Source organism: Chinchilla lanigera, unplaced genomic scaffold (assembly GCF_000276665.1).
Source record: "Chinchilla lanigera isolate Chin_1 unplaced genomic scaffold, ChiLan1.0 scaffold00046, whole genome shotgun sequence".
Lineage (NCBI taxonomy): Eukaryota > Metazoa > Chordata > Mammalia > Rodentia > Chinchillidae > Chinchilla > Chinchilla lanigera.
In genome coordinates, this window is record NW_004955447.1 from 4,600,720 (window position 1) to 4,614,385 (window position 13,666).

General features: G+C 36.3%; 1 protein-coding gene across 3 annotated transcripts in view; it reads left to right on the forward strand.

Moving 5' to 3' along the window:
- Positions 1-10,720, forward strand: part of LOC102009123 (transmembrane protease serine 11E) — a 105,986-nt gene extending 95,266 nt beyond the window's left edge. For all 3 annotated transcript variants that reach the window (XM_013518541.1, XM_005392824.2, XM_005392826.2), the window contains one exon: positions 7,764-10,720. In XM_013518541.1, coding sequence (XP_013373995.1) covers positions 7,764-7,925 — 162 coding nt within the window. In that variant the 3' untranslated portion in view covers positions 7,926-10,720. The remainder of the gene's footprint in view (positions 1-7,763) is intronic.
- The last annotated feature ends 2,946 nt before the right edge of the window (positions 10,721-13,666 follow it).

Genomic DNA, 13,666 nt, shown 5'->3' on the forward strand with positions numbered 1-13,666 from the left:
TGTCTTCCTTGATTTGTTCTGTGACCTGTTAGATGTTCAGGAGCATGTTATTAAGTTTGAAGGTGTTGATATATTTTCTGTGGTCTCTTCTGTGATTGATTTGTTGTGTCAATGCACTATAATAGTAAAGATAAGGTGATTTCAATTCTTTTATATTTATTTAAGTACTAATATGTGGTCTATTTTGGAGAAAATTATGTGTGCTGCTAAGAAGAATGTATATGTTGTTGTTGTAGGGAAGAACACTCTATAGATATCTACTAAGTCCATTCATTCAGAAGTGTAATTCAACTATGATATTTCTTTGTTGATTTTTTTATTTGCTTGATCTGTCTCTTTGTGAAAGTGAAGTAGTGAGTGTTATGATTTTGTTGGCATTTATTTGATTTTTTGTGTCCTGCAATATTTGTTTTTCTTAAAGATAGGAGCTCCAGTATTTGCATATATATTTACAAATTTTATCTCTTTCTGTTGGATTGTTCCCTTAACTAGTGTGTAGTGAACTTTGCCTCTTCAGATCACTTTTAGGTTGAAGTTTACTGTGTCAGGGACTAAAATCCCTTCTTCCTTTTGTGATCCTGGTGCATGAAATATTGATTGTTCTCCATCTCTTAATTTTTAGTCTATGAATATCTTTTCAGATTAGATTCATTTATTTAATGTAATAGACTATTAGATTCTGTTTTTTGATATAGTCTGCCAGTCTATGTCTTTTAATCAGGGAATTGAGGCCTTTAACACTGAGATTTATTAGTAAAAGATGAGGGCTTATTCCTGACATTTTATTATTTTTCTATTGACAACTCCTTTATTTTGCTTTTTTGTTTATATATTTGCATTGCTTGATGTATTCAATCTATCTGAATTTTTGGCTTTGTTGGTTTCATTGTCTCTGTCTAGGACATTATTGAATATTTTTTGTATTATTGATTTGATGTTCATGTATCTCTTGTTATTTTTCTTAAAATGACTTTATTTATCCTTACATCTCTATTTATTTGGAAAGAAAGTTTTACAGGATATGTTAATCTGGGTTGGAAGCTGTTTGCTTTTTGGACTTGAAATACTTCGCTCTAGGTTCTCTTGGCCTTTAAAGTATGTGTCGAGAAGTGCACTCTATTCCTAATAGATTTAACTTTATATGTAATTTCTTGTTTTTCTCTGACAGTTTTTAAGATTCTTTTTGTTGGACCTATCAACTTTAGACTAAGATGTGTCATAAGAAGTTTTTATTTTTTTTCATTTTTGTTTGGTGTTCTGTAAACCTTGCTTACCTGTGTGAAGTCTTTCTATTTGGAACATTTTCTATTGTAATTTCTCTAAAGAGATTTTATTTTTATTCCACATGTGTTGTCTTCTAGTTTCTCCCTTGACTCAAATTAGCCTTAAGTTGCTCTTCTTAGCATCAAATACTAGCTGTTAGATGAATTTTTAAAGCTTCATTGAATAATTCATTATAATTTACTATTTTTTTCTTGATTTCCAAAACCTGTGTTTATTTTGGTCATTTCTGAAACTTATGTATTTATCCAATTATTTTTAACTTCTGATTTTTCTGTCTAATATATTTTTGAGGTCTATATCTTTGGTAAAGTGTTTTTCTTTTCTTGAACCATTTGATCACTTCTTCCATTTTTTATTTGGTTTTCCCATATCACATTGGTCATTTTGTATATTTTGTATAGTTTATTCCATATTGTATAGTTTATTCCATAAACTTTTTGATAATGTTTTCTTGAACCCACCAAGTTTCATCAACTGTTTTTTAATCGATTTGTAAAGCTCTACTACCTGGTGTTTGCTTTTCTCTCCACTGGTGGGCCCTGGCACTATCTTGAGGGATTTGGAAGATCTTGGGAGCATTTTGTTGCCTGGTTTTCTCAGATAGTGTCTGTCAAAAACTGTATACACACTTCAGCAGCTCACCATGCTAATAAATGTGTGGAAGCTGATGGCCACCACTTTGAGCACCTCTTATAATTTAAAGGCCAAAGGTAACTTGTATTAATCTCATGATGTTTCCATAAATTTAGTATGAAAATATTTATACAAGGTTTTCTTTTCTGTTTTCTCCATGTTTTTTTTGCAGACTCTTGTATTTTGTACTGAGAACTAATGTCTAAGTAGGGTGAGGAGAGATTGTAGTTGGTATGAAGATCTTTTTAGTTAGATACTTCCTTCCAATGTATGTTTTCAGTTTTATTTGTCCAAACATAGTATTTACCCCTTCAGATTGAAGTGGTTTGGACCCTGTCACACTGTTGTGAGGAAAGTATTACTACTAGTTTTAACAGCATCTAGTCATGCATTGCTTATATGTAATAAACCTTGCATTTATATTTTCACCTTTTATCAAAATTCTTTGCAGCCTATCTTCTATTAGTCTGTGATGTGGAAGGGGAAGTGAAGGGAACAGAAAAAGGTAGGGATGAAAGAGGAGTGTAAATCAGGAGGAGGAGAGGTACATAGGAGAAATAGTAGTAGGTAAAAAATAAATTAGAAAGGAGGTTAGATTCTGCTGGAGGCATTCTACTACGATTAAAGGTTAGTGTTGAGGATTTTAAGATGTTTGTGGGGGAAAGGATTAAATGTAGGAAGAGGGAGGTTTATTTTGGGAACTGAAGAAAGCTATAAGGTTGTTAGAACCTGTTGATATATTTGTGTACCTGAAAGGTAAGGAAGATGCAGAGGAGGGCAAGGGGCCTAGGTAAAGTCAGGAAGAACAAAAGAATATACTAATAGAGAAAACAGGTGATTAATATGTGAGAAAGCAGAAGAAACTGTGAGAGAGCAGAATATAGAAAAGGAAAATCTGGAAAAGAAGAATTTAAAACACGGGAGTAAAAGAAAGAAAGTAGTATTGTTTGCAGAAGCATGAATTGAAAAAATGAAGCTGAGAGATGAGAAGAGGGAGAGAAGATCAGCAATTAAATTAAAGCAAAGAGAAACCCTTCAGGTCCCCATATCAAGTGCTCCAACAAGAGCATGTACACGTGACTATCGCATGACCACTATGCTAGAAAACCTGAGTGGTCATGCAGTTCCCTTCCGGCCTTAGCTGTAGTCTGATTGCACGTAGCAACACCAATTTCTCCACTTTTCCCTTGCGCTCAAAGCCTGAACTGATTCAATCTCAAGAATTCTCCCCTCAGGCCAGCAGGCACAATCCAATGCCGTCCTTGGGCTTGACTCACAGAGTCTTCCCGAGGGGCCTCATGCTGGAATCCTTGGGCCTGTTCATGTGCTAGTGGGGTCCGCAGAAGTGGAAGGGAGGGGCGTGCACCTGCAGGAGTCGGAAGACCCTGTTCACTTGTTTGTCCTCACTCTGATGGGTGTTGGATGAGTAGTGCAGGTGAAGATACCGCCAGGCCTTTTGTAGGAGAAATCAGGGCAAGGAGGGGCTGGTCTGTGCAGTCTGTCCCAGAGTCCAGCCTCCGCAGTCCTCACTCATTCCCTCAGGCTGTTCCTGATGATCTCTCAATGGCTGCTCCCTGGAGCCCTGTAGGCCGGCATAGTGACAGCCCTTCCCCTTCTCAGTGATCCAGATATTTTATTTACATGTATCACCTTTCCAGTTAATATTTTGTTTCAGGGTGTCATTCTCTCCTATTACTTTTTGAAATTCCATTGTTTGATATACTTTCCAATCTGAATCTATAAAATTGTATATTACTTATTTCAAAGAATTTCTCATAGCTTTTCCTGTTTTCTCTCTGTGTTTTTACCTCAGTTGGCTTCCCAATGTGCCAGTGCATGACGTTCTTTCCCACATTTCCCTTGGGGTTGGTCCTTCTGGCGATATTTATTTTGCTACACTGAACTCTTTAACCCGGCTGACCCTCCTCCTTACCTCTGTCAAAGCTCTCTCCCTTCTATCTTGTTCTGTTCTGTGGCCCTGATTGACCCTGTAGAGCAAGATACACAGGTTCCATTAAAACATCCTGCAAAAACTTAATGTTGGTTCTGTAAATAAATCTCCTAAAATGAAATAAAATGATGAAATATATATCACTTGAAAATACATATGTCTTAGTTACTTTTTCATAGCTAGAGTGCAGTAGCTGACCCCACCACTTAAAGGAGAAGAGGTTTATTTTTGCTCACAGCTTCAGAGCACAGTCCATGTATGTTAGGCACACTTTCAGGGAGAAATCACATGGCCGTGGTCACAGTGGAGGAAAGCTGCTGGCGTCACAGTGACCAGGAAGGGGAGAGAGAGAAGGCATGAGCCTGGGAGGGAGAGCTGCTCTTCCTGGTCGTGCCTGCAGGAGATGCCTGTAAGGGCCCCTCCTCCTAAGAGAAGCTGCTGAGCTCAGTAGTGAATGAACCCACCGTGGAGTATGGTGCCCCAGGGTGCAGTCACCTCCCAAATCCCCACCTCTGAACACGTGAGACTTTGGGGAGACTTTCTCATTCTGAACCACAGCAGCACTAATCTTGGTTATTTGAATAGTCTATATTTGCAAATGTACCTACTCACTAAAACACATTTTTAACCCCAAAGTAATACTCAGAATGCTTTTAAGATCACCAATAGGCATGAATAGAGTGGTAAAACACTGAGATACCCAAAGCTCATGCTTCTACTTGACCTCTGAAATGGTGACTCTGTACTTTTTTGTTTTAGTTTTGATTGTAAACAAATCTCCTTTTTGTGGTCTATTTAGTGCTACATTTTTTCACAAGTGTGTGCCTCTCACTGGTAATTTTATTGTTTAAAATAGTCCCCAAGTGTAGTGCTAAAGTATAGTAGCATAAAAAGGCTGCGATGTGCCTTATAGAGAAAATATGTACATCAGATAAACTTTGAATTACAGCACTATTGACTAAGTTTAGTGTTAACAGATCAACCATATATATTAAATGAGGCATCTTTTTAAAAATTTTATTTTCAAGAGAAAAATAGTAAAACAAATTTCCAAAGAAGAGAATAGGAAAGTAACAATGGTTAATACTTTGTGTATTGTTATCTTTAAATTAGTTACTTAGAAAACAATAAAAATGATACAGAATTTCAAAACAAAGTGATAGGGTATTAACAATGGTTGTTATATTACATAATGTTATCTTCAAAGTGGTTACTCAGATAACCGGATATAGGCATGTAAGATTGCTCAAACAATTACACATTAATTGTTCCTTTCAATAAACCAACAGATCTTAATAGTAAAATTATCCTAGCTATCCTGTGTATACATACACATATTTTTTTCTCTTCCTTCTTTCTTTTTCCTCTCCGCTCCTTCATCCCAGTTACTCCTTCCATGCTGTTTTGTTTATGTATTTGTTTTTGTTGTTTTTTTTTTCTTTTCTCTTTAAAGTGAAAAATGTTATATGTATATACAAGGATAGCTGGGATAGGTGTACTGCTGATGTCTATGGTTTATTAAAAGGAACAGTTAATGCTTAGAATTTTCTTTTTTTCTTGACCAATTTTGCATGACTATATCTGGTAATCACAATGACTGATTTAAAGACAACAATATGCAGTATAAGAATTGTTGAATTCCTACCATCTTGTATGGTGAAGTTCTGTATCGTTTCCATTGTTTTTTTCATTTCCTGTTGTCTTTGATTGTTTGATCAGTCTTACATTCTTACATCTGATTGAGCAACTTCACTGAAAATAACAGTATATAATGTAGCAACCATTGTTTTTTTTTTCTTTTTTTCTTGGTACTGGGAATCGAACTCAGGACCTTGCATTTGCCAGGCAGGCACTGTGCCACTGAGCCCTATAAGCAACCATTGTTAATGCCTATCATTTTCTTTAGAGGTCATGTATCATTTTTGTTGTTTTTGTCTAGTTTTTGTTTTTGTCTTCATTGTTTTGTTAGTTTTTTTCTCTTTAAAATAAAAAAAAATCAGTTCTTAGAGTACAAGATATATGCATTTAATTGTCCAATCAATATTAGCACAAATCTTTCCTTTGAATGAGGTCTGTTTAAACAGAAACACAGATACAACATGACGACATATTGATCAGTTGGCAAAAATGTGACTCAGCAAGGCCTGTGTGGTTATACTTCTTTTGTATTATTTACCACATATGAGAATACCAGTATATTCTTATTAGTTAATTGATTTAAAAATTACAACACATTGCTTGACATTGTGGTACACACCTGTAATCAGAAATCTGGGAGGCTGAGGCAGGAGAATCATAAATCCAGGCCTAGTCTGGACAACTTACCATAGTTACCTATCAAGACCCTATCTCAAAATAAAAAATAAAGAAAAGAAAAGGAAAGGAAAGGAAAAGAAAAGAAAAGGACTGCAGAGCCTGTCTCTAAATAAAAAATAAAAGTGCTGGAGATATATCTCAGTGCAAAGACCCTGGATTCAACACTCAGCACTACAAAAAATAATTTAAAATCTTATTTTAAATTTAACCATTATTATTTTCAGCTATTATTAATGTTCTTAGATGTAAAGCATGAAGGAATTTTACCAGGAAGTTAGTATAATGTAGGGAATTATGGTTAGATTGTTGTAGATTCCAGTTTAATTTTTGCTACTGATCTGCTCATGATCTCAGGCAAATAACTTAATTTCTCATGTTTTAGTTTCTTTATTGCTAAGCTGGAGAAAATAGAACCAAACTCTATGCTTTGTTGCAAGAATTACAGAAACTAATGGCTTAATATTTTAATTAATTAAGAGCTTCAGAGAGTACCAAACATGTGTTACGGGGTCAGTACCTAGAGGCCCAGAATCCGCCAAGTACTGGAATGGTCAGCCAGTACCATGTGCTTATGACCTGTGTGCAGACAGCCTTCTAAGTTTTCCAAGACACAAACAATTGGTATTTGCAGTTTTCTATATACATTTCCTAAATTTTACTTTGTGTTAGGTTTAGCACTTTACACTTATAGTCTTATTTCATCTTCATCATAGTTACCAAATATTAAGAGCATTGATAAATAAATTAAAGGTCTTAGCAACCTGAAAAACCCAAATGTGAAGCTGAAACTCAGGTGTCTGACTAAGATCCGTACAGCTTATCAGTAACAGACGCTGCCCTTTCAGGGGAGAGTTATGCCTCACGAATATGTGGCAGCTGTACAGGGAGTTATTTTGTCGGACATATCAGATAAGTTAAAAGTACTATTCTTGTCTCAGTTACTTTCTTTTTTACTGGGACAAAATACCCAGCACTGACAAGTTGAAGGAGGAATGATTTACTTTAGCTCACAGTGTGTAGCAGTTTCAGTCCATAGTCTCACATGGCTCCGAGGCAGGGGAGCGTGGCAGAGGAGAAACAGCTCCTGGCATGGGGTTGGGAAGCAGAAAGAGTGGAAATGATCACAGATGTTTGTAGGGGGTGTTAGAGCCTTCCACACCCTCTCCTCAGTGATCCACCTCCTCCTGCCAGGCTTCCCCTCCTAACATCACATTTGGCTATAAAGTCATTAACAGAAAAATCCACTCATGAGAATCACACCACCGTGATCCAGTCACCTCCCAACAGCCCCACCTATGAGCACACGAGGCTTTGGGTGATATAAGCCATGGAAACTTTCCAAAGGGATACAGCCTCCAAACTCAGAGTACTGAAGTGTGAGGCTAAACCAATTCTCCAGGTAATGGAGTGTCTCCTCTCTGTGAATAACTGACAGAAAGAGAGGGAATCACTTTTGGGTCTGAACACACTGGAAACTTGTGAAGTTCATCACTTTGATTACATTTTTAACTTAGAAAAACAACAAATTCTTCTGTAATAAAATGAGTTATGAATTACTAACCTGTCTCTTTTTCTTAAGGGTGATTCTGGAGGACCATTGGTTGGTGCTGATGCTAGGGACATCTGGTACCTTGCTGGAATAGTGAGCTGGGGCGATGAATGCGGGAAGCCCTACAAGCCTGGTGTTTATACGAGAGTGACTGCGCTGCGGGACTGGATCACTTCCAAAACGGGTATCTAGGGAAAACCCGTGCAACAAAACTTCTTTCTGTATGTGATAGTTCATTTTTAGAGATGCAGAACTGCAGAAGAAGCCTTAACAGTCACAAAGACCTGGTCCATGTCACTAAACTATCTGGTTGATGGACACTTTTCCACCCTAGCTCTTCTCCCAACATGAGCATCTGTGACTGCCAGATGAGCTCTGCCCAATGTGTGTTCATATGTTTTCTGGGCATTTTCTGTCATCAAAATCTTGGCTTGTTGACATAAGTTTTTCATGCAAATACACAATTTGAAGCAATGCCTTTCTTCATTTTCTCAGTTTCTCTCATCTCAGTAAATTTTTAGTTTCAAGATTTGGTACAAGGAATGAAAGACAAGATAAAAAGTGTTTCTTTAATGTATGGAGACATATTAGACGTTTTTCCTTTGCATCCTATGAAAAATGATCATATGATGAAAGGTCAAGCAAAGGGAGGCAGCAACTACTTAACACCTCATAATGGAAAAGAATGGAAACTAATTTAAGGAAATATAGAGAGAAACCACTGTGTAGCTTTGCAAATTTCCAGTCAAGTGACTACCTAGAAAAAAGCAAAAACAGTTCTGTTTTATTATGACTACAATAATTATACAAACTTTGTATAATGTACTTCTTTTGGATAAGTTAAAACAGTATTTATTTAACAGGAAATTCCTGAGGATGTTGACACAAAACAATGAAATGATTTAGTCATCTATTTGCTTGACATTGTAGCATAATCTATGAAGATGTGGAAGACATGGAAAATGTAACCAGTCAGTAGACTGAAAAGTCTTAAACTTTGAGGCTAGAATGAGAATATATTACAGAACAATTAGCACACCTTGTGTGGTGAAAGTAATTGCGTGGTTGAAGAAGAGAGAATGAAGGCAGCATGAGGCAACTATTGACTGGATTTGAGTTAACTAAATGGCATCACTAAATGCTTGTGCATCTCAACCTTTCCTGTGCTGGAAAGGGTTAAGGGGCATAAGGTCCAGGCATTAGCATGCTGCTGTATTTGCATTCAAACTGGGCTCGGTCCTCATTTGAGAGATCACAGATGTGCTTCCTTGTTGTTTCTAGTTTGCCCATGGACAGTGGTCCTGTTAGACCCATCTGGCTTGAGATGGGAGAATCGCACAAGGCAGATAACCTGGTAGCCCCCTCTGTGATGCATCTAGTACAACACTGTATTGCTGACTTCTTGGATACAGACAGGAGAGGAAAAGTTGAGCATGGGCTGACTTTGTCATTTTAGTTTTTATAGATTATTCTGAGCCCTTCAAGACACAATAGTCAAGTGATTTGGACCAAAATGAAGTTAGGACTGGTGCCATATTGACATATTGATGGCAAGATGCAGTAGTCTTTCAGCTGCCCTTTCCTTTACAGAATATACAAGTGATCTGAAAGGATTGGCATATGCACTAATTAAATTTAGACATTTGTTTAAAATCAGATTTGAAAACTGACTTGAATTAATGGTGTTGAGTGTTTTACATACTTTGTGTTCCATTTAATAAGATGTTTTGGGGAAACTGAGAGAAATGATTACAGTGGACCCTTGACTTATGAGCTCAATTCATTCGTGAGGGCTGGTTGTAACTCAGGTTGGTGGTAAATCAAGACTATCCTTGCCACAAAAAATGATGGAAATACCCATAATGTGTTCTGAACATCCAAAGCACTTCTTAACTAACCTTTTTTGGTTAAAAAAAAAAAAAAAGGTGGTATAATATGCTTAATTTACCAGACAAACCCATAATTTTCCTAGTGTGTTCACCAGAAAGTTATATAATGTTCCTAGTTCACCAGAAACAACAATTTCATACTGTATTCACCATTTAAGTTGAAGGGAGGATGGAATGAAGGTGGTTACTGTTTGGAAGGAGAGTCTCCTTCCATAAGAACATCAGGAATCTGGGCTCAGACTGACACTTACACTTGTTTTTCTGGCATCACGAGTCTTTATTTACAACCACACAAGCCGCTGGTCAGGTCGTAACTCAAGACTTTGGTCATAGGTTGAACCTAAAATTCTGCTGTCCATATGTGAGGCCGGGCCTAAATCAAGGGTCCACTGTAAGTTAAAACAAGACTGTAGGTGCATTTCAAAGTAACTTTCAGTGTTCCCTTAAAATGTGAGTCCCAAGTATATTCTGCAATTTGACCCCGGTGTAGCATTCTCTACTCTGTAAGAAGGTACAGGAAAGAAGGAAACCTGGATTTAAGAATATCTTCAAGTAATAATGAAAACTATAGTAGAAATTCTGAATTAGGATTTTGTAAAGCCAAAGAATATAATTTATCTTTTTATAATGCTAGCACCATTATTAGCATGATGTCAGCATCATTACTATTTTCTAGATTTCTGGGAATTAGATTCCAAACTCAAATAAAATTTACAGCCCATGATTTGAGAAACTCCCATACAAACTTGGAAAGATCTAAATTAAAGAGAAATTCTTGGAGTTTTATTTTACAATGGCATTGTATTCCTCAGACAAATATGGCTGGTATTTCTGTCTAGAAAAGATTTAAGAATTAGAGTGTGAGCCACAGTGAAGATATGAACACTTGGTCAAACTTTATGTGCATAGAGAAACAGATAACACGATAATATTCTTAAAATAGTAATTTATTTTGAAGAATAATATAGTAAGGGTTTTAGTATTCCTGAACGTACCTGTCATAGCCATTTTTTCCCCCAATACTAGAGATGGAACCCAAGTCTTTTGCACTGAGCTACATCACCAGCCTTTTTTTATACTATTATTATTTATTATTATTGTTTGAGACAGGGTCTCAATATGCAGCGCAGACTGGCCTCAAACTCACTATGATCCTACAGCCTTAGCCTCCCGTGTGCTGGCATTACAGGCGTGCACCACCACACCCAGCATTTTTTTTTAACTTTTGAATTAGTACCTCATTAAGTCACTAAACTGCTCAGGCTAGGCTTAAATTTGAGGTCCTCCTGCACCAGTCTCCCAAAGTATTAGGACTATAGCAGTGTGCCACCATGCATGGCCTATGTTAGCTAATTTATTGAAGAAGTTTAAGTCATGATTGTAATATTTATTAAGTATACAAGAGGAGAAGCATTTTCTCTTGCATATTTTTCACCTCTGTTCCCACAGCACCTAACAAAGTTTTCACTACATGGTAAGAAGTGTCCTTGAGTGGCTCTTTTAGTTTTGCATTGTGCAGAAAACATGGCTTTGTTATTATGGTCATGTGACCTCAGACCACTTGCGTAAATGACAGGCCATAGAGGACTGTGGTCCCACTAGGTTACAATGGAGCTGAAAAATTCCCACCCCTACACTCTAGCCATCACGTTGCAGGGCAAAGCATGACTTCCATGCTCATGACAATGTGCGTGACCTCTGCCATCCAGGTTTGTGTGAGTATGTACCATGGCTTTCACTGGATGAAAAAGCCTAAAAGATTCATTTCACAGAATGCATCCTATCAGACAATGATGCATGACTATATTTACATACTGATTTTTTAAAGTAATCCCAGTACACTAAGTATGATTTAAACCAGTTAAGTATTTTATGCCTAAATCACTCGTCTATAAAGTAGACCTAATATTTACTCAAATAATTGCTATAGTAATAAAACTGAAATGTTTGAAGCATGCTCAGCACTGGTCTTTGAACACGCTTGGTGCTCAAGAAACAGAAGATAGCATTCCTGTGGCTGTACCGAAACTGCAGTTTTGTTTTAAATTGTATGGTAGCTGGGCGTGGTGGCGCACGCCTGTAATCCCAGCACTTGGGAGGCTGAGACAGGAGGACTGTTCTGAGTTTGAGGCCAGCCTGAGCTACAAAGTGAGCTCAAGGCCAGCCTGAACTGCATAGCAAGACCCTGTCTCAAAAAGACAAAAATAAATCCTACATGGTATTTGATTATAATAGGTTGAATACAACTCCTTGAAATGAAGAAATAATTAGATCCACAGAATGTGCTGCTTTGTTGTTAATTCTCATTCCATGAAAGATATTTTGTTGGGATCATCCAAAACCCATTGTGAAGATAGTCTCTCATTGGGATGACTTATTCTAATTTTTCATTTCAATTTTAAAAAATGATAAATATGATTAAATCTGACTCTGGTATAACAGAATCTGCAGTGTATTTCAAATGTTGCCTCCTCCTTGAAAACTTCCTTGACTCTATACATAGATAAAATCCTCTGTTCTGAAATTCCTTAAGAATACATTTTTTAAAAATCTCAGGTAATTGTAAATTACATTTGCATACCATTGTCACTGTAAAATAATACAGAAAAGTATTGTGCACTTTAAACTAGTTTCTGAAAATAGTAACATTTGGTAGAGCTGTAGTACAACAGTAAAACCCAGAAGTTCAGGCAATGATCTACCACCCTAATTCAGATTTCAGCAGTTTTAAAAAATATAACAGTTGTATGTGTTTTCATGAGAAATGTATTTAGTTCTGGGTAATTTTATCATCCATGTAAGATCTCTGTGTCCTCCATTGTTGTGAAGATGTTTGATCAAACTCTTGTGCTAATCCATGTCTACCTGGCTCCTTCCCTAACCCTGTCCCCTGGACTAGTCCCTAGTAACTAGAAGTCTGTTTTCCATCTGTATGATCTTATCATTTCAAGAATTATACATAAATGGAATCATAGTATACATTTTCAGCTTGGCTTTTTCACTTAGTGTAATTCTCTACAAATCTATGCTGGATAAGATGTGTATGTGTCTGTAGTCCATTCTTTTTCATTGCTGAATAGTATCTCATGGTTGGGTATACTATAGGTTGCTTAATCATTCACCCATTGAAGGACAATGGATTGTTTTCAGTTTGGGACCATTATAAATAAAATTTCTATGAATCTTCATGAATAAGATTTTGTGTGAATATAACTTTCATTTCTGTGGAATTAATGGCCCATATGGTAAGTTCACATTTAATTTTTACTCACACTGTATGCCTGTATACATACAAATGATGAATAAGATTACAAGTGACATCAGTGAATATAAATATGTTGACTACAAATGATATCAGTGACTGGACTGTAAGCTCCCTGACAATAAGGACCATACCTGATTTAATTTTATGTCCCTCAAAGTTCACCAGAAGGTAGTAAGTTATGAGTTTCTCAAAGTTTTAAGGAAAGGCTCAATAAAGGCTAGAAATATAGCTCAATAGTAGAATGTTTGCTTAGCATGCATAAAGCTCTAAGTTTGATCTCCAATACCACAAAGAAAAAAATATTAAACATTATAGATAGTGATAAAAATAAACATGGCAATATATATAAAATAAGAAAGAGGGGCTGGGGATGTAGCTCACCGGCACAGTGCCTGCCTAGCAAGCTTGAGATCATAAGTTCAATTCCTAGTACCAAAAAAAAAAAAAAAAATGACTTTGGGTGAAAAAGAATTAACAATATTTCCTTCATGAATGTATTATGGGCTAATTTCTATAATTCTGACTTTACTACAGTACCTTCAATTTCCTTATGTTGGTTAATATTAAATGTTAGTCTTTACTTATCCACATGATTCACAATAAAAAAAACAAACTATAACTTGTATGATGAATTTATCTTTGTGCTTGAGTTTGATTCTTGATATATAATATGTCTAATGGCTTTCTGACACATATGTATTAGTTTCTACACTGTACTTGTAGAATAAGGTTATTCACAATAAATACTTTTTTGGTCTTTTGTAAACATGACTGTTTAA